The sequence below is a fragment of the Lissotriton helveticus genome, chromosome 12 (genome assembly GCF_964261635.1).
Source record: "Lissotriton helveticus chromosome 12, aLisHel1.1, whole genome shotgun sequence".
Classification (NCBI taxonomy): domain Eukaryota; kingdom Metazoa; phylum Chordata; class Amphibia; order Caudata; family Salamandridae; genus Lissotriton; species Lissotriton helveticus.
The window spans coordinates 884714279-884739995 of NC_136073.1; the positions used below are offsets into that span (position 1 = coordinate 884714279).

The following is a 25717-nucleotide window of genomic DNA, read 5'->3' on the forward strand; positions in this document are numbered from 1 at the left end:
TGTGGGGGGCCGTTGTAGAGATGAGGCAAGCTTAATGCCCAGAGTTGCCAAGTGTGATCCCTGGTTTGAGTAGGCACCGAGGCGAGCATTATCGAGTCCGTTTTGACCCTGGTCCACGACCCTGCCGCGTCGGGAATTGAACCCTGGTCCCGGCCCGTTCTCTGCTTACGGGTCTGCCGCCTCTAACCAGTGAGCCACACCACTCCACTATGTAACTAGGCCATGGGTTTGACATGATTTCCGTAAACTATGGGCTGTCTACTTCTCCTTTATCTCCTTTCCTCTTTTTTCTTTGATCCTTTCCTGTCCATCTACCGCTATCCACTTTCTAGGGGCTTCTAGCCATGTTTACAAAGTTACTGATTCTCAATGAGTCCTGAACTATTCCACAGCCTGCTACTATTGATGTATGTACTAGTGCACGCGGCCGGCCCAACAAGGGTTGTAGGTGACATGCTGTGTTACCATTAGTTTCCTACTCCTTTTTTCCTGCACAGAGAAGCATTTGAAAGCAACGCGGCCGGCCCTAATTAGCGAACGCTCTGTATGTATGGACTCGTGCTGTATTTTTTCTTTATTGATTTTAGAAAATACAGCAGATTTCAAAAAAAAAAATGTGTTTGCAGTGCATTAACAACCGATAAGAGTGCAACATCCTATATATTTTCTTTTCTCTTTAATCTCAAACCTGTGTTTAAAAACATGAATATTTTGCTGTGTATATTAATATAAAATTCAAATATTTGGTAAGCATGATGTGCTCTCATCTTTAACAACATTCACTCATTAAACAAATTTCTAGTCCCCCTGCCCTGATGCCTCCTTTGAGGAACAGGGTTCACAGGAGTACAGTGGCGGGTGTGTGTGTGGGGGAGTGAATAGCAGTGCCCGCCCTACAGCAAGCGGGTCCCGCCTTTACGGCAACATTACATAGGCTGCTGAACCACGCCATAGGAATAGGGCTGGGGCATGGGTTGGGGCATTTGGTGGACTACTTGCTGGGGCATTTGAAAGGTGGTAGTCTGGGCGGTGACGATGTTGAAGGGTTGCTTCCTCTTCTTGATCTCTCGCGCCATCTGGCACCAGGAGCAGGAATAGCACCAGTACAGCATGCAGCAGTCATCGCAGATGGATCCCTGTAGAGGGCGGTGTGGGATAGAAGATAGAGAAACAAGTTACTTTTATATAAATTATTGCAATAATGCTGCACCTGGGGCCCTTGAACAGAGAAAAATCCCTATTCCATCCATCAATCGGATATAAAAATCCATGAAACCAAAATAAAACATCTTACATATGCCAAAGGCCTAAAACATTCTAAACATTTTAAAAAATACATTACATAGAGCACAAGTACACTAAAGTGCCATCAATCATAACGCAAAGTGCAGATGTCCGTGCACGCAAAGAGAAAGACACAATCAGGATTGCGAGAACATTCCCAGAACAATCTATAAAAGGCATCAGACACACTGGAAATGTGGGCACTTACGTATTATAGTAAAAATTCTTAAAAAGGGTATCTTCATTATAATGACATCGATCAAATAAGTGCAGTGCAAGTGTTCATCTGAAATAAGGGCTTGAGTCGGTGTTTCGGCGATTATCAGACACAAGTCTGATAATCAAGAGGATCAATCGAGCAAGAGGGGTATACCAGCCAAGAGAAACTTCTAAGGGGTGGCTGCCTAGACCCAAACCCCCCCCCCCCCCCCCCGGCCAACTGCCCGCCATTACGATAAGTCACATACAAATGCAAAGTGAACAGGGCTTTAAGTGAGCCAGGTCTCACCCGGTCTGAGCACCGGCAGTTTTTTTTAAAGGAGGCCACGAACCGGGTCTCTATCGGCCTCTGTTTTGTGCCCTGGCACAGGCGCCCACGATTTTTTCCAGACAGCAGGCACATTGCTGTGCGCTGCTCACACTGCTCACTAGTGGAGAAGTTACGGCATGACGTAATACCAGGTGAGCGTTGGGGGGGGGGAAGGGAAATTCTTTAAAGAGTCATTTTCTGTTTGGATTTCCCTTCTCTTTTTGAAAGGCAAGAGCAGCAACATTGTGGTAGGGTCACCAGGGCTTTAATTGGAAGCTTTTTCAATATTATATGTAACAAGCCATACTTGCAGCTTAATTATCTTATGCAACTAACAACCATTGACAAAGCCAATAGTCCCGACTTGTATGTATGATGTTACTTATCATATATCTGTATGCACTGACAGAAACACCAAAATACAAGTTGGGCGGCACACTATGCTAGGCACAAATTTTTAGCTTAGGTGCTCTTAAGCAACGCCCCCAATTACATCAGCCACGCCCCTTTAAGTGACCCCCCCCAGTTTTTTCATCCCACTTAAAGCCCTGAAGTGCAGTATGGAAGGAAGTCATAGAGGATAACGAGGGATAACAGGGTTGTATCGCTCATTCAGCAATGGACAATGCAATTGCGAATGAGCCAAGCTGCAAGCAAATATTTTGCCACCTCAATAACAACCACTTCTCTAGGGCAAACCAATCTCATAAAAAAAACAAGGAATCGTCTCACAACCAGAGGAACTTAGATGTGCCTTTATGGACGATCTGTAGGATTCCAACTCGTCGGTGGACCACAGCCTATGCCAGTACAAGACAGGTCAAACCATCATGCTAAAATTGATCGGATGGACACCAATGTCTATGAGTTGGGGGAGGCGGGGAGCGCTCTGGTGAAGATTGAGTAGGCCCCTGACAACCCTGTTTTCTGCCTTAATGAGTTTGTCTCTCCCTCGCATATTGCCAAAGCTCTGACACATGTATGACTGAACTTTTTGCTTTTAGGTAGGGCTCCCAGTTTTATATTTATTTTTTGGACATTTCCGTCTGTATTTATCCATATTTATATTTTGGCAACTTTACCTATATTTATCTATATTTATTATAGGTGTTGTGAAAAAAATAAAGCTGAAAGTGGTAAATTTCCACATTTATTTAACCAATAAATATGCAGTCAGGCTTGAATGCCTGCCAGGTTTCAGTAATATGAACACCGACAGAAGATAAATCAATGCATTTATATGAAAATATGCCCATTTCACTATCAACCTTGTGCATATCTACTGCTGTATAAGCCTCTTTACTAAAATTAATTTCTTTTTTAACCCCGGTACCTATCAATCTACACAGTTAGTGGTGTGGCTCACTGGTTAGAGGCGGCAGACCCAGAAGCAGAGAACGCCCTGGGACCAGGGTTCAATTCCCGAAGCGGCAGGGTCGTGGACCAGGGTCAGCAGACTCGACAATTCTCGCCTCGGTGCCTACTCTAACCAGGGATCACACTCGGCAACTCTGGGCATTAAGCTTGCCTCATCTCTACAACGGCCCCCCACAGACGCCGGGGATGCCTGGTCTCACCTTGGAGATACCCAGAAGGGACCATCTCACAGGGAAAGCCAGGACGGGTTCACCAGCGGTCTCCAGCGCCGGTACGCTTACGGGCAGCTGTGCGTTTTACAAGTCCAACACATTTACATTTACATGACAAAGTGTATTTAGAAACACTCAAAAAGCACCCAAGTTCCATTTTTATCCACTTTTAAAAATAAATGCAGCCAAGAAAGTAAATGTTTTTCTGTCTGTATATAGCTGTAAAAATCATTAAAAACGGAAAACAGGAAGCCTTACTTTTAAGTTATAAATCTCCACATCAGAAGCAAGAGAACAGGCCTGTGCTTTCTTATGCATTTTAGTCTCTGTGCTAGCTTCCTGCTGGAATTTTATGGTGCTCTTGGCAATGTGTACCACCAATTCAGCTTGTGCGCCAGACATACCCCTAAGTACACAAACTCATGTACCTGCTCCAGAACAGTCCTCTGCATCAGCATGTTCACCCTTCCTGTTTTATAGGAGTTGAATACCATGAACTTAGTTTTGTTGATATTAAGTTTGAGACCCCTATCACTGCAGAAACTTAAAAAACGATCTACTATCGCCTTCAGATTACACAGGATTTTGAATATTAAAAGTGTGTCATCTGCAAAAAGTAGAGTGGCGATTTTGTGAGGGCACTGTTTTGGAGCATCTTTGCCAGGGAAATCAAGAGCCTTTACTAGGTCCTTAATGTACAGTGTAAACAGTGTCGGTGCCAAAACACACCCCTGACGAACATCTGTCTCGATCTTAAAAGATTCCGTAAGATTGCCTTTATTCCCATATCTGACTCTAGCAGGTTGATTAAAACTAACAGACGCTTAGCAGGGACACCCACCTGCTTCAACACTTCCCATCACTTGGCACTAGGAATTGAATCAAATGCTGATCTTAAATCAACAAATACCACATAGAAGTGGCCCATGTCTAGCATTAATGTTTAACAGTAAATACTTCAAAAACACAAGATTTGATCATCGGTTGTAGTAATCCTTTCCTAAAGCCCATCTGCATTTCTCAAAAGATAGAGCTCTCCTGAATTCACTCCATAAATGTTCCCTAAGATAAGATAGGACAATAGCTTATGAGAAGTGTCGATAAGGCTGATTGGTCTATAGTTCATAGTTCCCTGGATCGTCTTTGCTGCCCTTTTTGTGTATCGGTACAGTCTCGGCGGTCTGTAAAGATCTAGGGATCGAGCCACCTTCCAAGTTGGAACGAAAAAGCAGGTAGAAGTAGGGGGATAGAGTCGCACCGGGGGCTTTATGGAGTGGAATCGCCTTTATTGCCCCCAGAATGTCTTTATGTTGAAATGCCAATGGAGTGGATTCCTTTACAAGAAGGGGGGCCTTCTTCTGTGCCTCTAAGTGTAGAAGCCGTCTTAGTGGCCTGTACCTTCTGAAAGTGATCCACCCATATCTCAGGTAACAGCATGACGGCCACCATGGGCCTCTATGCCCTGGAATAATTTGTTGTCTCCTGTCCTAGTTTCTCCTACCAGGTCTTCCCACATACTTCATTCCCAAGTGCATTTGGCCGGAGTCAATGTGTCTTTATAGTTTTTCCTGGCCCAAGACATTTCTGGTTTATCCCTGCTTGTATTGACTGGATAGGTTTGCTGCTGGCCATTCTTTAAAATAGCTGTTCAACCATAAGCAACATGAGTATGATTTGCTTGCCTAACTACCATCCTTGTTCCCCTAGTACCCCTGTTCATTTTACTCTTGCACTTCAATGTAATATTACTATAAAACACTTTTAGCATCTACTTTTGATGCCAGGACTATAAAATCCAGCTGCAAACTTGATATATATTATTTTATTTGCAGTGAACCAGGTAGTGCAATAAAGGCTTTTCAGAAAAATTAAAGTCTTGAGAGACAGTAAACCGCCCCTGGGAGTGAAGCAGAATGTATAGTGCTTACAAGGTTCAGCTTTGCTGTACTGTGACTGACCACCAGGTGTCACTTGATATCAGCACTGCACCTATGTAGGTTTATAGGGCCTTAGGTATGAAATTTCCATTAGCAAAAACTGGTCAGAAATTGTGCTCCAAACTTTTGCAAATGAAAAGGAAATTTGCAGGCCGACCTATGTACTAATTCCGAACCGTAGTGGGTCACAATCCAACCTACCTCATCAATATTCATAAGATATGTGATTAGTTGCAACTCACTATGATTGGATGCCATCACAGGGATGGTGGCCTTCTGGGGTTAGCAGAACACCTGTCTGTGGTCACATTTTAAATAAAGTCAACTTTTTTCTTTTTGAATGTGGTCCATTTTCCTGGAAGGAAACAGGCTGCATTTCAAAAGAAAAGTTTTTTGTTTGCTTATTTGAGAGTTTTTAGTGGTCCCACTGACCACTGCCTACTCCCCAATAAACTATTTATCTTTCAGAAAGAGTAAGGGGCCTCAAGGATCCCATTTGCAAATAGGTTAATACCTTCTTTGAGGTGCTGGTAAAAGTTCAATGTTTTAGGACCGGATTGCTCTAACAAAACATTGATACATACTTTAATGAATAGCTTATTAGAAGGTATGCCCCACACTCCCCCCTCCAAAACAGCGATGTTATTCAGTAACATGTTACTGAATCAGAAAAGGAGTTCAGTGCATAACAAAAAGTCATTTTGCGATTCCAAATCAAGTTATTTTGTGAATCACAGGCATAGAGACTTGCAAAATGGTTTGGTACATCATGTCCAATTTTAGTAAGGCATCCGTCTAAACATTTTGTACTGATATATCATACTACACCAACAGTACACTATAGACACAACTTGTTGCACCATTATGGGCACAACTATGGGGCATATCAGCAAGGGCCTGCGATAATTACCGCTAAGCGCACTTAGCTCTAGGATAATTATCGCTGGCCAACTCTGAATTTTATCGCAGAGATAGCATGCTATCAGCAACGCCTATCTCCAAAGCGATAAAATTCAGAGCGCAAGCTGCCAACTGTGCGATTATCACTGGAAATCCAGAGATAATCGCACAACTTATGTCTATAGCTTGCAGATAGGGCTACACATACTTAGCCACGATATCCACCTTCCATAGGATATCATGGCTAAGTCAGTTTCAAAGCAGGCATAATGAAAGTAGCGATACCAGAGGTTATAGCTACTTTTCTTGTCGCTATACTTCTTTGCGTGAGGCTTGAAATAGGAGAAATGTCGCTTAGTGACATTTCTCCCGTTATCCTGGGGAGGAACGCCCACTTTGCATCTCATTAGAGATGTAAAGCTGGGCATTAGAGGGAATGGGCGTAGAAGCATGGATTCAACTCGTTAGCGTGTCCTTGCTAATAGGGCGTTAAAATTATCGCCGCTTTTCGTCCGAAAACGGACGATAAAGAGGCAATAATTTTAACTCCGGCCCTTGCTAATATGCCCCTTTGTTCCAAGCTATTTAGTTGACTCACTATTGGCCAGCTCAACCATCGTAAACAACTTACGTTTATCACATGAACATGTAATGGCGTAAAACCACAGTATGAGCAGAGAGGCCATGCCATGAGACACCTGAAGCTGAACAAGGAAAAACCTCACACCCCAGCAGACCAAAACAAAAAGTAATATCTTTTGTCATTTACCCAATACAATCCGACACTGAACAATACACCAGTCTATTCCAACCATGCCGCCATTATCCAGTAGGAGCTACCACTGTACACAACCAAATGCAATACCACAGCCTACTCCGTCTCCAGTCAACAAGTCTCCCAGAGCCATATATTGTGACAATGGGGCATATTACCAAGGTTGTGATATCAAATTATCGCCGCTTTTGCGGCCGTTTTCGGCCGAAAAGCGGCGATAATTTCATCACCTTATCAGCAAAGACACGCTATTGCGTGTTTTGCTGATTTAGCGCCCCTTTCAACAACGCCCAGCTTTGCATCTCTAATGAGATGCAAAGTGGGCGTTCCTTGCCAAACTAACTGGAGAAATGTCGCTATCCGGCATTTCTCCAATTATCAAGCTGCACGCAAGCAAGCAGAGCGTTAAGAAAAGTAGCGCTAACCCCATTTAACGCTACTTTCCTAACGCCTGCTTGAGACCTGACTTAGCCATGTAATCCAATGGGAGGTGGATTACAAGGCTAAAATAACCCTGCTCTATCAGCAAGGTTTCGCTGGTTGCAGTGTGATTGTCACTGGCTTTCCAGTGATAATCACACTGTTTTCCAGCTAACGCATGGATTCCTATCGCCTCGGAGATAAGCGTTGTTGATAGCACGCTATCTCCACGATAGAATCCAGCATTAGCCTGCGATAATTATCCTCGCGATAAAAGCGCTGAGCGATAATTATCGCACGACCTTGCTAATATGCCCCCAGGTTCCAAAAGCTGTACGAGACCATGCAAAGGCTAGGAATACATTATATAAATACACTTAACATAGTTCTCTTAAAATGAAAAATACTATTGTGACTCCTAGTGGCTACCAAAGAGACTGCAGGCTCCTTCTGGTCCCCGGATCATACAAGGCCCTCTGTCATTAAAATACTGGTCAGACTGAAACTGTCCTTCGAAATGCATAGACTTGGGCGGAAAATGTAGTGCCCCCCTGGCAGAAAATCGTACTTTAAAAAAATTAAAAGTGAGTCTAAATGTGTGGTTGTAAATGCCAAAGGAACGGCATTTGATAGCAATGGATACTCTGAAGGACCACCAGGTGGCACTGCTGCGTCTCTGTCTGTACCCACTCCCCATAGGTTTCACAATCTGTAATAGCTCATCTAACAACACAACAGCACCTTAAGGTGTATCCCCTGGCTAACAACTAAGGGTCCTGGATTTTAACTAAGCGAATCAAGTTCTTCATCTAGGCAACATTCTCCTGAGATCCAATGGGACTCCAACCCCGGATTAGTAATGTTAAAGATGTAGTCCATCAAATGTATGTTTCTGTCCCAAGTGCCTAGTGGCAACAGGTACCTCAGGAACATTGTCTTACTGGAGTAGTTCTTTCCTGAGTGATTGGTCACTGGTTTTATCCCTAACTCTTTTTAGATCTTGACCCTTTCCTATCCGTTGTGGATTCTCCCCATTCCCCACACTGCTCTATGTGAATGCCCAGCTGCTAACAAACCTTGGCTGATCCCACTGTTTCAGATTATTTTACAATGCAAGCAACATGCAGAGCATTATCCAACTTGATCAAAAGCTGAGCCATGCCCTTCACAGACTTTCTGAGTCTCTGTCTGCCTCCAGGCAGGGATGAGTCAGAAAGAGCTCACGCTGAACTCTGACATGGCCAGGAGTTTGCCTGTGAAGAATGAGAAGGTTGGTAGCCATTAATGGTTGGTTTTGGCCAACATCACTCAGACCTGCTCCAACCCCAGTCAACAAACTGGAGAACATACTCTGCTTCCTGCTTCTCTCAATCGCTAATCAGATCAATGCACGTACTTCCATCAGCTCTGTCTGCTGAGGACAATAATCCAAATCAATCAAGCTTTCTATAAGGTGCGGCTAATCATCCGATAGGGTCTCAATTGGCTGATGGGGAGGGGTGGGGGGTGGGGGTGTTCTGCAGCTGCAGTCGAAGAGCCAGGTCTTGAAGTCCTTCCTGAGTTGAGGCAGTGAGGGTGATTGCTGGAAGTGCAGAGGTAGAGAGTTCCAGGCCTGCAAGGTAGGAGAAGGATCTTCCTCCAGCCGCGGTCTTGCGGATTCTTGAGATAGTGGGCAGCGCCAGTTGGGCGGAGCAGCGATGTCTTGCAGGTGTGTAAAAGGACAGGCGGTGGTTAAGGTATGCAGGTCTAGTGTTCTGGAGAGCTTTGTATGTGTGCGTGGTGATTCTTTTGCTTATCGAGAGCCAGGGAAGGTCTCTCAGGTGACCGGAGATGTGGCTGCGGTGTGGGATGTCCAGGATAAGTCTAGCGGACTTGGAGTTTTTTGGGTGGTACCTTGGCGTAGAGTGTGTTGCCGAAATCCAGCTGTCTGCTGGTGAGCACCTGGGTGACCATTCTCCTGTACTCGGTGGGGATCAAATTGAAGATCTTCCTAAGCAGGCAGAGTGAGTGGAAGCAGGAAGATCATTGAGAGCGAGGAGTCGAGGATTACGGCCAGGTTGCGTGCGTGGTCTGTGGGTGTAGGGGTGTTCCGAACGCTGCGGGCCACCAGGACTCATCCCAGGGAGAGGGAGTGGAGCCAAGGAGGAGGACTTCAGTTTTGTTGGATTTGAGTTTGTAGCAGCTGGTCTTCCTCCAGGTGGCGACTGCCTTCATCCCGTCGTGGAAGTTGCACTTGGCTGCTGTAGGTTAATTGGTGAGGGAGAGAATCAGATGGGTGTCATCGCCGTAGGAGACGATGTTGAGTCCATGGTTTCTGGTGATGGCTGCAAGCGGGGCCATGCAGATGTTGAAGAGGGACTCCGCAGCTGACCTCTATAGGTTTTGAGGAGAACTGTGGGATCCTCACTCCATGGGTTCAGCCAGAGAGGAAGGAGAGGATCCACTCTAAGGCTTTGCCAATCATGATGACGTCACAGAGTCTTGTGCAGAGGGTGTGGTGGGAGATGCTGTCGAAGGCGGCAGAGGGGTCCAGGAGGTTGAAGGATGCGGTTTTGCCTTAGTAGAGGAGAGTGTGGATGTCGTCTGTCGCGGCGAGGAGAGCAGTCTCGCTGCTATGGTTGCTTTTAAAACCCGAGTGGGAGGGGTCCAGGGTGGGGTTTGCTTTGATGAATGTTGAGTTGGGTGTTAAAGGCCTTCTCACTAATTTTGCATGACTTAGAAGGGCTAATAGTCAATGCATTTATGTTCTCATGACTGGATTATGGTTCTACATTTTATGTGGGCCACCTTTGTGGAACTCTGGTGTATGCCGAACCTTGCTGTGAGCGTCCTCCTTGGCAATTGAGAATCTAAACAGGTCACATAGGCCTGGTAAAGGCTACGCTGCCTTCCCCTGCCACAGCACATTCAGTTTAATGCTTTCCTCTATGTATATGCATATAACCCTTTGTTCAATGCACACAAAAAAACTCTATCTGTCCACGTGTAAGATTTACTCACAGTCCCTGGCCCTAAAGATGCTTCCGAAGTGTAACTGTACGTGTATTGGCAGCCATACACTCGATATGGTTTGTCTTTTACTTCTGATCACCTTCTTTCACCTATGTCTTAGGATTCTTACTCGTTTGCTGAACTCTCCTCCAATTAATTTCTTCAAGCCACACTGTCATTGAGGCAATCTTCAGGCATAGCTGGCCCTATATGTTCTGCTCAAACACTCAGTCAATCAAGTCAAGCGTGTTACTCCATTTGAGTTTTGAACTAGCAATATATGATGTTTATTCACTGTAGGTGCTGTCTTGGGATAATCTTCAAAGCTGTCAATATCTGTAAACTGAGGAATAAATATGCCACAAAAGATGGCTACTTGATCTAGAGCATTCTGAAACAATCACTAAGGGTCTGATTTAGATATTGGCAGATGTGTTACTCCATCACAATGGGGACAGATAAACCCGTCTGCTGGAATATACATTCCATTATATCCTATAAAGTATTTACATTTCGTTGGACAAGATGTCCGTCATCGTTGTGACAGAGTAACCCGTCTGCCGAGATATAAATCAGGCCCTAAGTCTGGTACCCCCAGCTGTCCCTGGTGCAATCAGCAAGGGATGTCCTTCCTCCACCTCCCTCTAAGTCCTCAGAGTTATTGCTATGCCTAGGAGGTTGAGTTACCAGGTGCTACACTGAATCACTCAGATGGGGACCTAAATGGCCAGTGAAACCCAGCCGCGGCTCGTGCAGGTAAGAGCGGTGAGGCCGGGTGGAGGGGAGGGGGGGGGGGGGGGGGGGGGGAAATCGATTTCGACACACGATGACAAGGAAAAATGTATTATTCATTTAACTTTCCCTTGTCGCCGCCTGTCACAATCCCTCCCCTCCACCCGGCTGCACCCCTTTTACCTACACAAGCCGTGGCTGGTTGAACCACTAGATTGGCACAGTGGGCGTTTCTTCCGTTTATGGGGGAGCAGCTCACTCTGCCAAACTATTATTGCCCCCCCCCCCCCGTCTTCACTTTTTGATGGACAGATTTCATTTGCATATCTCTTACAAACACCCCCCCAACAAACCCTTTTTTTTTTTAGATGTGCATTTATTCAATTGTTGACGAGGGGCACATTCAGTCAGTCTCTAAACTCCAATTTTAGAAATAAAATTCATAATTATTCTTTTTTATAATTAAAAAAATACACATAACTAGTATCCATGTTTGCTGGTGCAGAGCATGTAAACCACACATACTTAAGTGTTTTGTCTGTTAACCTGTTACTGAAACTCCTGCTGATGTCCCTTGGATGCGGTTGAGAGAGGTGAAACATGTCTACAGAGTAGGTAGCTACTATGAGGCTATAGTTATAGCAGGGGACCCCCACCTCACTATTCCTAGCTCGGGCCCCATAGGTTTTGTTACGTTCCTGACAAGAAGCCCGCCAGGTCTGCTCCACAATGCTCCGGATGTATGACATTACTACGCATGCTTTTACATCGCATGCTTTTACAACGCGGTTTTTACAACGCATACCATTACAACGCATAGTGCTTTTAGGCGCTGTATAGTGAATTGTTTAATTTACTATTCCAACTCCAGTCCCCGTGGATAGTAGGGAAGGTGTTGGATAGTACATTAAACATATTCCCTATCCTAGAGCGCCCCCCAGCGCAATGCGTTGTAATGGTTTGCGTTGTAAAAGTTGCGTTGTAAAGGCACTGCGTGGTAAAAGTTGCGTTGTAAAGCTTGTTTACCCACTGCTCCATGCAGACAAGGAGTGACTAATTCAAGGTCCCCCCTGTGCTTACCTGGATTTGGTATCTCTCGCGGACCCCGGTACGCATCGCCATGGAGATGGGTGGGCAGACGCCGCTGCAGCCAGCGTAGCCCATGCAGGAGGGATCCATGAGGGGCAGGCACAGACACTCTCCAAACTCGCTGACAGTCTGGCACTGGAAACACGGGAAGCACCAGAAGGCGCAGCAGCCTGCAGGGGAAAGAGGGAATAAACATGACGTCATCAAAGCTGAGGTCTACAGTCTAGGGGAGGGGTGAGGCTGGATAGCCCATGTGGAGGAGGGCCGCGGAGGGATATCAGGAGGAAAGGGAATGCACAGAGGGATACCCCTGGTGGAAGAGAGCCGCTCTTCAAGAGGGTGGTAATGGGGTCGCAAACGGGAAGGGATCCCAGGGGACCCCTTCCTCTTTGCAAATGCAGGTAAGGGCATGTTGCCTGCCCTTAAAAAAAAAGAAATTAAAAAGTTTAATTTTTTTCTTTTTTAAATGCATCCTGTTTTCTTTTAAGGAAAATGGGCTGCTTTTTAAATTTTTAAAAGCAGTCCCAGACATGGTGGTCTGCTGAGCCCAGCAGGCCACCATACCTGGGGGGGCCTGCCATTCCCAATGGGTTCGCAAATTGAAAGAGACTCATTAATATGCATGACCCTCTCTATTTGCGACACCTGTGGGAATTGTTAACAGTGTGTTACACACTGTCGTACATCCTAAATAGCGTGCAAATTGCGGGTCGCAAAAGACTTGCAATTTGCGAGGTGCTATTTTGGCCATTGTACATCTGGCCCCGAGTGTCTTACTTCATTGCAGCTGGCCAGCCCAAGGGGCCACCCTTTGAGGTGAACAATGTGGGGTACGCCCCCTGCACCGCTGCGGCTGTAGGGGACTCGGTTATGCCCCTGAGCAAAGGATTCTACCACTATTTCAAGACTCACCCTAAGCTCAGTCTCTTCAGTCAGAGATTGGGGGCAGACCTGAAATGCAGGACTGTGAGGTTTCCTATCACTCAGAAGACCCGCCTTAATCATCACTTCCTTTCGGATTACTGCCATGGGCACCAGCAGCAGAGCTCCAGCAGTGAGGGCCATTGCAGAGTTAGAGGCACAACTTTTCTACCAATGATGCCACTCTAATCCCAGGACTGAAGGGAGATGTAAGTGATTGGGGTAGCACAATCTTTCCAGGAGTAGCAAGGGAAGGATCTCACGCAGCCACCGTCAGTGATTGAGGGATTCTCACTCCCACCACTTGTAATTAAAGAAAATTCCCACTACATCCCCTATTTCATGAGTAAAATAACCCTAATGCTTGTTGAACAAGAATCTGTCGCCATAAGATGATCTACAAATTGCAAATTTACTAACATGAAATAGTGAAGGGTCCCACCGCTGTCACCATTAGCATGCAGGGGATTCCCAATAGTGAGACTATTATAAAATTCACCATAAATCTACTGCCCTCATTAGTGAGTAGGATTAATCAAAATCCTGGTACCATTAATTAGTGAACAATCACAACACTATCGCCATTAGTGAATAGGGCAGTCACCATTGAAACACTGCTATCGAGTAAGAGATGCTGCCACTATTAGTGAGTAGGCGAATCGCATTCATGCCACTGTAAAACACTGAGTGATCCCATTGTGGCTACTACTGAGTAGAGGAATCGCAATCCTGCCACTTCTCCTTGGTGAAGGATCCCAGGGTTCGTGCTTAATTTGAGCCAGTGGTTGCAGGTGGAGCCCACTGGCACTTATATTTGGGGCGACACTTATTTTTCTTCAACAGACTTTGACCCAGAACAAAAGACAAATAAAACATAAAAGTAAGAAAGAGAAAGATGAGAAAAATGACAAAAGAAAAATGTGCAGGAGTGAGTTTGAGGGGGAGAGAGTGCTCAGGATGGATTAATGAATCACGAGGGAGAATCAAGACACATAGCTTTGGTATTTGGTATCACGACCTTCTTCAGCGCTGGCAGCAGCTTTTGAAGAAAGTTTGGCCCCAGCACTTATTATTCTACAAATGAACCTACGACCATAGTTGCTAATGTGTGTCTATGAATCATGATGATGTTACTGTTTAACACCTTCAATGCTGGTGGCAGAACCACTCCGTCACCAGCCTCGGACTCGCTGTGCTGATGGAGTGGTTCCGTCACGGCCCCGCCGCCGCGCCTGCCGGTGCTGATTTCGCGCCATTGAGCAGGCGGGGCCATGGCGGAACCACTCCGTCACAAGCACAGCGCGCCCGCGGCTCGTGAAGGAGCAGTTCCGTCACAAGCAAGGGAGCGCCGCGCGGCCCCGCTCCCCCTAGCGCTGCGGCGGAATTACCGCCGCAGCCAAGGGGTTAATAGCGGGTACCATAGTGTAAACAATGTTGGTGGGCTGCAGATGCCACGGTCTCTTGATTTAACAAGCAAGAGAGGCCGCTTGGGCTACCCAGATGAAGCGGCTCTCCAGTGGCGTTTACCACAGCGTGAGAGCATCCCTCTCGGTCACTGGTGCTAGTAGGTCTCGTGATTACACTCTGCGGTCCTGAGCTCTAGGGCCTGCATCCGGACTTCAAGGGTAGAAGGAGAGTGGTCCCGACTGTCCTGTGCACTCCTCTCCCACATTTCATTCCTTGTCACCGGCTCATAACATCTCTGGTGGCTCCAGGTGTCAAGGAACATAGGGCCTGATTTATATCTTGGCAGATGGGTTACTCTGTCACAGCGGTGACGGATATCTGGTGCGTCGAAACAAAAAAATCCCATAGGATATAATTGTATTCATATTTTCGTGGATGGGAGATCCGTCCGCCGAGATCTGAATCAAGCCAATAGACCCTGCTGGCTTCCAATCTTTTGTGGCTCATGTGGGGCCAGGGACCAAGGGAAGGACTGGGGAAGAGGACCCCCCTGTTGGTGAAAGAGAGGCTCTTTCCGCAGCTTCAGAGGGGTGTAACTTACAGACACCGCAGTCCTCGCAGCAATCACAGATGCCACTGCTCCAAGTGTTGCCACGCATCACCGTGACCTGCGTGGATGTCATGGCGACAGGTTGGTTGACGTGTACCACATTCATGTTGACCTGCAGGAGGTAAGAGGGTAAAAAGTGAATGAGGACAAAGACTGAATGTGTTAAGGGTGCAGCTCTTGGTATAATCAGAGATATCTCCACAACCATCTGAACAAGACTCCATATTTAAAACAAAAAAGGGGTCCGCTGAGGGAATTGATTGTACTGAGAACTGATCATAAACCGACTCGGGTGGAGGTAACTTACCAGGATCCATCAGTCATTCTGTATCTGTATTAAATGAACATGGTGGCCGAACCAACACCGATCCACCATGAATTACTTTTTACGACCTCATCAAAACGATCAAGGAATAACTTTTCAATCAGAAGAAAAAAGATTTTTAAACATTTTGGTAACGAATGATCCTGTCCATCCCAGCATGGAACCTCTAGAGTAAGAGTGAGAAAGCTAAACCACTCCTTCCCTTAGCCAACCTCCCCATCCCATACAGCTACCTCTAGTAACTTCCCGTTCCTCGCCCCCCTGCTTCTGTACCGTTGCCTACTTCCTACCCTCTAGCCACACCTTATGCTCTCTTTGTAAGTCTTAAATTAGAGTTGTGAAACATTGTGAAGATCTTCCCAAACACATGACACAAAGCCTTTTTTTTTTTTTTTCAGAACAGATTTTATTATGTCGATGAAGCATTACAAAAAGGACACTGCCCCCCATGAACCAGAGGACCAGTGAGCAAATAAATAACCATCACATAGTAGCATTTCAATCAACAGTTTGAGATGAAAGAATCCTCCCCCAACTCCCTTCCCCCCACACCCTCCCCGAACCTTCCCTCCCGGATCCCGCCTCCCCCCCGGCACAGTGTCCATATGGTCCAAATGTAAAATCTCATGAAATCACAATCAGTGTGTATCCCTCTTCACCCAGGATTAACCTGCAAATGTTCTACATCAGGATCTCGTGGCGCTGGCGGCTCCAGCCACAGCCCTCTATAGTCTGCCTATTGCTTCTATATTTTAAAGTGTTTTCGGGGGCAGCCCCTGGCTTCGAAGACCGGACGTTCCAGCCTCATGCAAAAGTCTAAGCCCCTCTTCCACACCTCAAGCAGGGGAGCTCTGGGGTCTTTCCAGGCCCGAGCTACATCTCTCTTGGCAACCGTGAGGCCTAGAATCAGCAGATGGCGTTTATAAACGTTCCCTCCGACCTGTTCCATAACGTGAAGAAGGCTCAGCTTCGGTGAGCGGGGGAGGTCCCAACCCAGCACCTCGGACATGCAATTCCATACACCAGTCCAGAACCGTGCCAGCTTCACACACGACCACACTGCATGTATAAACGTGCCCACCTTGCTCCCACACCGCAGGCACTCGGGAGAGGCAATCAGACCAGCTCTCCACAGTCGTTCTCGAGTATAGTAGGCACGATGCAGGTATTTAAACTGGATGAACCGCAGGCGCACCGCAACTGCCGCCAACTGCCGCCCCTCTCGGAGCCTCCAAGGCCTCCCTCCAGTCTTCCTCCTCCAAGGTACCCATGTCCTCCTCCCATACAGTGCGTAGCTTATCTAGTGGAGAAGAGAAGTGCGTAACTAGAGTTTGGTATATATTGGATATTTTCTTATTTCCCAATTCTCCCATAAACACCTTGGCTTCAAGGGGACTAAATTCAGGCAACGAGTCCAAGCCTATCAAAGAGGGGGACAAGGCATGCCGGAATTGTAGGTATCTAAAGAATTGGGTTCGTATTCTTCTCTCAGGGTTTGGAACGATTTGAGGGTCGTGCCTTTCATGACGTGGCCCAGCGCCGAAATGCCAATGGCATCCCAGCCTCGGAATCCCTGTAGGGCCGCCAGTGCCGGTAGTTGTCCATTTTGCCACAGCGGGGTTTCTCTCGTTAATTTATTCCACCACCCCATACGGCGTAAGGCTCCACGCCACACTCGGAAAACCACCTGGGTAACCATTGGGAGTATTTTCCTTTTGCCTGCCGAGTATAGAATGGTATGCAGCGTATCTGGGTCCATCAGGTACCTTTCAAGGGCATAGGCCGGGGCACCTCGGTCCCCATACCACCAGTCATTCAGCACCAGCAGGTGGGACGCCTGGTAGTAGGACAGAATATCCGAAGTCGCCAGGCCCCCACAATACGTGGAGAGGAAACAGGTGCGGAGCGCCACTCTTGCCACCCCACCGGCCCAAAGAAATTGACCCAGAGCCGAGTTCACCTGCCTAAACCATTGCGGCGCAATTGGGTATGGATGATTTTGCAACTGGTATAATAGGAGGCGCGGGAGAGCCACCATCTTGAAAATGGCTGAGCGGCCATATATATTTAGGGGCATCCTGGACCATGTTTTCATATCTGACCATACACGGTCCCAAACAGGCACCACATTGCGGGCCCAAGCGATCCCTGTATATTCAAGTGCAGGCCAGATACCACCCCGAACACCCGCATTATCTCAAGAACTCTAGGTCCTGATCTATTGATATCTGTGAGGAAGAAAAGGACGTCGTCCGCGTACAGCACAATCAGATCGGACGGTCCCCGCTCCCACTCAAGTCCCCGCATCTGCGCGTCCATGCGCACCCATGCCGCCAGCGGCTCCATGGCCAGGGCAAATAAATAGGGTGAGAGGGGGCAGCCCTGTCGGGTGCCTCGGCCGATAGGGAAGGGGTCTGATACTGCTCCGGCTATCCTCACCGACGCCGTCAATTGCAGATACGAGAGGAAGCGGGGCCCGAGATTCAGGCGAGCCAGAAGCGCACGGAGGTAGACCCAGCTTAACGAATCGAAGGCTCTATCAATGTCAGCCAGGAGAAGCGCGGTCGGGATCCCGGCAGCCCGGGCCGCCTCTATTACCACCTGCGCGCGTCTGATATTGTGCCTCGTCGCTCTATGGGGCATAAACCCGGCCTGGTCGGGATGAACCAGGTCCGCAATGTACGGAAGGAGGCGATTGGCCAGAGCTTTCGCCAGTATTTTCGCTTCAACATTAAGGAGCGATATCAGCCTATATGATGAGTGTTGCTCCGGGGGTCTTCCAGGTTTACAGAAGACCACAATCTCGGCATGTCACCAGTCTGCCGGTAGGCGGCCACGGTCCCTGGCCGCCTCTAGCGCCCTTTTGTAGAGTGTACCCAGCTGGATGTGGAATGTCTTCAGGAATTCACAAGGGAATCCATTAGGCCCGGGGGCCTTACCAGTGTTCAGTTCTCCGAGCGTCGCATCTAACTCCTCCATTGATAGCGGGTGATCCAGCCGGTCGCGGTCCTCATCAGAAAGAGCCCGCGGTGGAAGATCCGCTAGGAATTTATCTACCTCCTCCTCCGGGATGACCTCTCGAGTGGCATATTGGGCCGCATAGTATCGTGCAAAGCTGGCCGCCAGTTCCACCGGGGCCGTCACGGGGCCCCCCACCTCATCACGAAGTCCCGGTAAGGACTGCGCCTAGAAAGCTCCCTGACAGAGCCTATAGAGCATGGTGCTGGATTTATCCCCCTACTGGTAAATTCTACTCTGCGTAGCCAACCACAGCTGACGTGCCTCATCCATTAGTAGAGAGTTGTAAGACTGCTGCATCAGCAGCAGCTGCCCGACAGTATCTGCATTGCCCCCCGCATTGCTTTCTCCCTCTAGGCCCTGAACCTGCCTCGCAGCCTCCTCTATCGCTCCCCTACGGGTCCTACGCACCGCTGCACACCAGGCGATATCTACCCCACGGAGCACAGGTTTCAAAGATTCCCAAAGGGTTACGTCATCCGTTTCAGGCCTATCATTACTGTCCCAGTACCGAGATATGGCTTCTCGCATGTGCGACCTATAGTCGTCCTGTTGTAGGTGCCATGTGGACAGGCGCCATCGAAAGGGCTGCCGTATGGACGTGGAAGCTACCCTCCCCACCCAGGTATTAGGGATAAACAGGTAATCAAGTCTGGAAAAGGACTTATGTACCGCAGAGACGTACGTATATTTGCGGCTATGAGGATGCTGGTACCTCCATGCATCTATCCAGCCCATCCCCCGTACCATGCCATTCAATTTTGTGGGGGTATCAGTTATATGGCTCCCTCCTGACCTATACCGATCCATACGTCCATCCATGACATCATTCCAGTCACCGCCCACTATCGACATTACATTCGGGATGTCAGCCCACACGTCAAACAACTTTTCAATGAGTGCCTCTTGCAACGGGGGTGGGGCATACACACTGCCAAAGACCATCGGCTCATCTCCCACCATTCCTTTAAAAACAAATCTACCCTGGGCATCTACCCATTGCGTCTCATGTGTATAGGGCAGTCTGCGATGAATTAGAATTGCCACCCCTTGTGACCCTCTCACAAAGCCTGCATGGAACACTTGCTGGTAGCCATACCGTTGAAAGCTAATTGTTTTGTTGCCTAGGAGGTGTGTTTCTTGTAAGAGTAACACATCCGCCCGCTCTCTCTTCCCCAGCCGCAGCACAGCACCTCTCTTTATTTTGTCGAGCATTCCCCGGACATTCCAACTCACTACATGTAATGACACCCGTGGAAGGCCCGTCTCGTGGGTATCAACCGCCATCTATGGGTGAGTAGACCAGGGTCCAGGGTATTCGGGGCCCCACACACACATACAATAGCAACCGGACTCGAACGTGCACGGTGCCGAAAGTAACTATCCTATCCCATCCCCCCCAACCCACCCTCCAACCCCTACCCCCTTGTCCCGTACCCCCCCCCCAACAACCCTCCAACCCCTCCCACGCCACCAACCCTGTCCTCAACTCCCCCCCACCCTCCTCCCCATACCTCAGCAACATTGAAGTATCTGTCGCAGTATAGACAGTCTCCAGCCCCCAACGGGAGGCTAATGACCCACTATTCCAATGGATCCCAACCAACTGCCCACCCGATCCCAACTAACCCTTAACCCAACTAACTACTCTAACTTTCGGGGTGATGTCCGCCCACTCGTGGGCATCCCCCGACCTACGTCCCACCTCTATACCGTAATCATGAATCAACCAGTTAGGTGGTGAGTGTCAATACTGATTGTCACTTCTGGTAGGGTCCGGACCCTTCCGTGTCCATCCGGGGTCGCTCACTAGAAAGTTCCAGAGTATGTCGTGTCTTCATGGCCCCGGAGCCGGAACATCAGCTGCATTGTCTCCTCCCGTCGCCCCATCCCTGGGAGGTTGGTTCTTCTGAGAGTGTGCCCTCCAGTTACTTCTGCTTCGCGACCTCCTGGGAGTTCTCGGGGGCCCCGTCGCGGAGGAGGAGTCGGAATAGCGGCCCGGGGGGTATGCACCTTGACCCTGATCGTCTCATCTGTCCATGCAAAAACCTCCTCCGGAGTATTGAAGAACTGTGTCTTGGACTGCAATATCACACGCAAGCGGGCCGGATAGAGCAGGGCGTACTGGATTTTAAGGTCTCTCAGCCGTGCCTTCGCTGCAGTAAAGGACTGCCGTTGTTGCTGCACCAGTTTAGTGTAATCTGGGAAGATCAGGACTTTGTGGTTCTCATACAGTAAGTGCTCCTTAGCTCGTGCTTGTCGCAGGATAGTGTTGCGGTCATGATAGTTGAGAAGTCTGGCAATGACCGGATGGGGGCGAGCTCCCACCGGCGGCTTTGGGAGAAGTGCTCGGTGTGCTCGCTCAATTATGAAGCATCGCGAAAGGGAGTCCGGGGGGAGCCACCCCTCCAGCCACCGTGTTAGGAATGCCTCCATGTTGCCCTCCTCGCAGTCCTCCGGCAGACCCACGAATCGCAGGTTGTTTCTCCGGACCCGCCCTTCCGCGTCCTCGGCCCTGAGTGCAAGGCCCTTCTGTATTCCCTCCAAAGCCGCCACTTTCTTCTTAAGAATCACTACATCGTCTTCCGCCTCCGTGATTCTGGTTTCAGTTTCAGTTATTCGGGCCACAGCATTACGTAAGTCTTGGCGGAGCAGTGTGACATCGGCCCCAACTGCCCCAATTTTTGCATCCAGCATGTCTCTTGATTGTGTTATAGCCGCCATCAGGGCCGCATTGTCCGGGCCCGGGCCCGGTCGGCCTCAGGACGCCCCCGCTCCACCACTCGGCCCTGTAAATTTGTTGATGGGGCCTTGTTTCGTAGTGCCTCCACTATTGCCGCCCCGCGTCATGTTGAGCGAAGGGTACGAAGCCCAAGATCTCTCTGGCCACCGGTAGTCGCCCTCACCCCTCCGGTTTGGGGCCCCCGGAAGGATCTTTCCCGCTCTGCCAAGGCCACTGGGGAAATGTAGAGAAGTGTCCGAGGATAGCAGTGTGGCTATGCACGGTGCTGCACCCCCTCAGTGCACCACAGCCATCCGCGCCAGCCACGTTAGTGTGCCCCCAGCGCCGAGTAAGCAACCGGTCACAGATTCAGAAATTATGTGTTCCGAGGTGGCCCCTCACCACGAGGCCCACGCACTCCTCCAGGACTTCGGCCAGCAGGAGGAAATCTGGACTCGCCTCAGCCGTTTTAAAGTGTCGTAGCCCAATTCAGATCCGGGTGCCAGTTATGGCTTGCAGCCACTATAGTCCGGATAGGCCCGCATCCAGTCGTCACCGTCGGCGACCACGCACACAGCCGCCGGGGGAGGAGGGGGGGGGGTTATGTGGAAGGGCGCTCCCAGGAGAAGGGGCGAAGACAAGAGCCCCCCAGGTCTCCCGGGACACTGGGCCCCCGCGGTCCGATCTGGCCGCCGAGTGGGTTCGGCCCGTCGCCGATGGTGTCCCCCCCTCAATGTCGTTCGTCTCCCCCCGGCAGCTTACCCCGCAATCACCGGCGGCCCAGCTCCAGGTCAGCTACGGGATCCCTCTGCAGCCCCCGGCTCCTCCTACTGCGCGCGAGGATCTTCAGTTCCGGGTAGCCGGCCCAGCTCTCGCGGCAGACTCTAGCGCCGCCGCCCTTCCGGCCGGACCCCACAAAACTCGAGGTCCCGGCGCGCGGTGTAGGCCTCACTGCGTCAGGGCTTCCGCTGCTGGAATTCACGCCCTGCGTGCGCCCAAATCACCACCGGGGTACTCTCTCCACCACCGACAAATAAGCACTCGGTCTGGGAGTCCGCAGGTCGGGGCGATGCAGGATATTTAGCAAGGATGATGCGCCGGCGGGACGGAGCTCACTCAAGCCGCGTCCGCCATGCTTGCTGCCTTGGTCACGCCCCGCCACAAAGCCTTTTTACTGCAACAATCTATGTTAAAAATCCATTTCTGATTTTTAGGGCTATTTACTGTGCATGAAGGCGCCAAGCTGCAAATCTTCACCAATGGTGTACACATAAGTCTTGAACAAACCAAGATGTTTTTAGCATCTGCTTACTGTGTGCTGTGTGCCAAACAAGGTCTTTCTGTGCCTTTGTTTTCCCTCCTGTGCTCAGAGGAGCTCAGCTATGGAGCAGCAGATATACCATACCATGGCCTTGGGTCTGCAGCACGTTCCAGACCTTCGAAGAGTCCGCTTCCCTGTTACAACTGTGGATTCACTTTAAAGACATTTCCAGACACTATCTTTAAACGTCCTACATTTCCATGAATATGTTCACCATGAGTTATTTTCTCAGGAGCCTTAAGAACATTCATGTGAAATGAATCAGAAATACGGTGTTGGTGAAAATTCTAATTGGATCCCACTGGCTTCAATACTCAAACTCATACATGCAGACTCTTGCTCCCACACGTACTATATGCCCTCAACTTTGGCACGCGATCCATGCAAGGAACGGGATCACGGGAGATGCACTTAAATGGATTGCATCATTCCTCTCGGGACGAACACAGAGAATCTGCTTAGCGCCCTTCATCTCAGAACCCACGAGAGGCATCTGCGGCTTCCCTCAAGGTACATCCCCCATTCCCACCCTTTTCAACACCTACATGACGCCTCTAGCCAACATCCTCAAAACCCAAGATCTCAACATTATATCATACGCCGACGATGCCCAGCTCATCCTCCCACTCTCAGCGGACCCCACCACCCGTAAGACCAGCATCCACAACGACATGAAGAACGTCGCAGACTGGATGAAGGACGGCACAGACCAAACGAAAGTCCTGATCTTTAGCCCCTGCGCCTCCCTCTAGAACGACACTTGGTGGCCCGCTGTACTCGGACCCAACCCCATTCCAAAAGACCGTGCCAGCAACCTCGGCATCATCCTGCACAGCAAACTCACCATGAAAAGACAGATCAATGCAGTCTCCTCCACCTGTTTCCACACTTTCCGCATGCTCCGAAGAACCTTCAAATGTATCCCCATCAGCATGAGAAAAACAGTCACACGAGCCCTAATCACTAGCCGTCAGGACTACGGCAATACACTGTATGCAGGAATTACCGAACTCATTAAAAAGCTCCAGACGCTACAAGACTCCGTGACCAGACTGATCCTAAACCTACCCAAACACACCCACATTACCCGACATCTGAGCAACCTCCACTGACTCCCCAGTCAAAAAAAAGATGCTAATTCAAGTTACTGGCACACGCCTACAGAGCTCTCCATGACCAAGGACCAGCATACATGATCCACCACCTGAATTTCCACTAATCATCCAGAAACCTTTGCTCCGCCTCGCTCGCCCTCGCACAGACCCCATGCATCCGCGATAGCCACAGCGGAAAGGCCGCTCCTTTTCCCACTTCGCCACCAATTCCTGGAATGCCCTCCCCTCCACCCTAGAACATCACGCTCGCTGACAGACTTCAGGAAGAGTCAAGACCTGGCTTTTCGACTAATCCCAGCGACTCAGCGCCTGGATATTCTCATGGATGATAAGACGCGCTCAACAAATACTGATTAATTGATTATTTTTTATATAACACTGAGACTTAACACACAAGGGGTCAGTAGGTCACACTCTCATGGACACACAAAACAAGGTCTAGTCAACTATAGGGCCACAAAACATTGCGTGCCGCCACCACTGCTGCAAGTGCTAAACTCAGGACAGGGACAGTAGACTTCTGCCCACCACGAGTGCACAATAGATGCACCTCCTCCAGGTCACAGGACAGGCCGTGACCTCGCATGGTCAGGGACAGGCCTGGGCCTCGGCACACATGCTCTTAGGCGTTACACCAAGCCCAAAATAAAAGTGAAGACACCAGAGTCACATGGAGTTGGGCAAGCAGAGTAGGGAACATGTCAGTTCCTGTCCCATCAGATTTCACTCCCATGGTCACTCATATCCCAGTTGAGGTGCGAATAACTGACTATGACTGAACTCGAATCATACTCCGTGTAGTATTTGGTACCCCAAGGGTGATTTGTTGCAAGATTCGCGGCAGGTAAAATCCTGCACAAATCATACGGGTAAAGTACATTGGGCCTCATTTATGAAAGGTGACGCATCGCTGCCTTCTTGCGACATGCTGGATGCGTCATATTTACAGTATGACGCATCATTTCGCATAGAGTTACAGATACGTCAGTATTTTTGACGTATCTGTAGGCGCAAAAATTGTGCATTGCTGGAGTGTGTCACCAAAGTGACGCAACTCCATCAATGGGTCATTACACATGGGCAAGTCCCATCTGAAATGTGCCTGCGTCAGACTTATGCCTGCCATGAGGCAGGCGTAAGATATTGACGCATTTGCATCCTAGGAGTGGCGCAGTGAAAACGTATAGATTTCACTGCGTCACTTCTACGAGGCTTACTTGCGTCAAAACTCCCACTCTGCAGGTATAATGTGGCGGAGGGGTTTACAAAGTGACGCATCTACCTAGATGCGTCACTTTGTAAATATGACGCAACATGGCACATTTTTTAAACGGCGGTGCAAAAGTGACGCAAGGGCTCATAAATAAGCCCCTTACTTTTTAAGTTTATGGACTTCTGGAGGGGGGAAGGGCCTGCCATCACTGGGTTATCTAAGAATGCTGCGGTAATTGCACGACTGATGCACCAGTATTCACAAGGAGCACCATTGCTGTCCAGGGTTGTGCAACTGCTAGGACGAGCCCCTGTTTTCTGCGAGGTTACCTCATGTAAGGTCATTTTCATACTTTGTCGATGGTAAACGATAATAAACGCGGCTTACATCGTTTTAAAATACCCCATTTTCCCGCAAAAAATTAAAAATGTCACAGCTTTCTCGAAGGTACAAGTATTCATTGACCTTTAAGCAGGTTGCGTCATCGCTCACACGGTCACCTCTGGCTGTGGCTGTGCCCTCGAGCACGCAGTGCGTCAGACTCGTGAGGTCATTCCTAGAGCAGCCGCTGTAAGGAGGGATTAACAGAAAGATGTGACACCCTTAATCTGGGGCACACCCCAGTGCCCGCGAGGCCCGCTTAACCCGTGTGAACCGGTGTGTGGACTTTGGTTGTAGTGAGCCGAGGAGCACAAGGTGCATCAAACATGAACAAGCGCCGGACTCTGCATTTGTGGTGACGGCAAACAGCAGGCAGCGCCGGGATTTACGCCAGTTCAAGAGTAGTAAAGGTGAAAAGCAGGCCTGTTCTCTGCCCAG

At 49.0% G+C, this 25717-nt stretch overlaps 1 protein-coding gene across 2 annotated transcripts in view; it reads right to left on the reverse strand.

The window, feature by feature from the left end:
* Positions 1-681: 681 nt before the first annotated feature.
* The window catches only part of LOC144797755 (cornifelin homolog), a 71192-nt gene continuing 46156 nt past the window's right edge, over positions 682-25717 (reverse strand). For both annotated transcript variants that reach the window (XM_078668515.1, XM_078668516.1), the window contains exons 2-4: positions 15176-15296; positions 12238-12416; positions 682-1136 (exon numbers count right to left, since the gene is read on the reverse strand). In XM_078668515.1, the coding sequence (XP_078524641.1) occupies positions 927-1136; positions 12238-12416; positions 15176-15290 (504 nt within the window). In that variant the 5' untranslated portion in view covers positions 15291-15296 and the 3' untranslated portion in view covers positions 682-926. The remainder of the gene's footprint in view (positions 1137-12237; positions 12417-15175; positions 15297-25717) is intronic.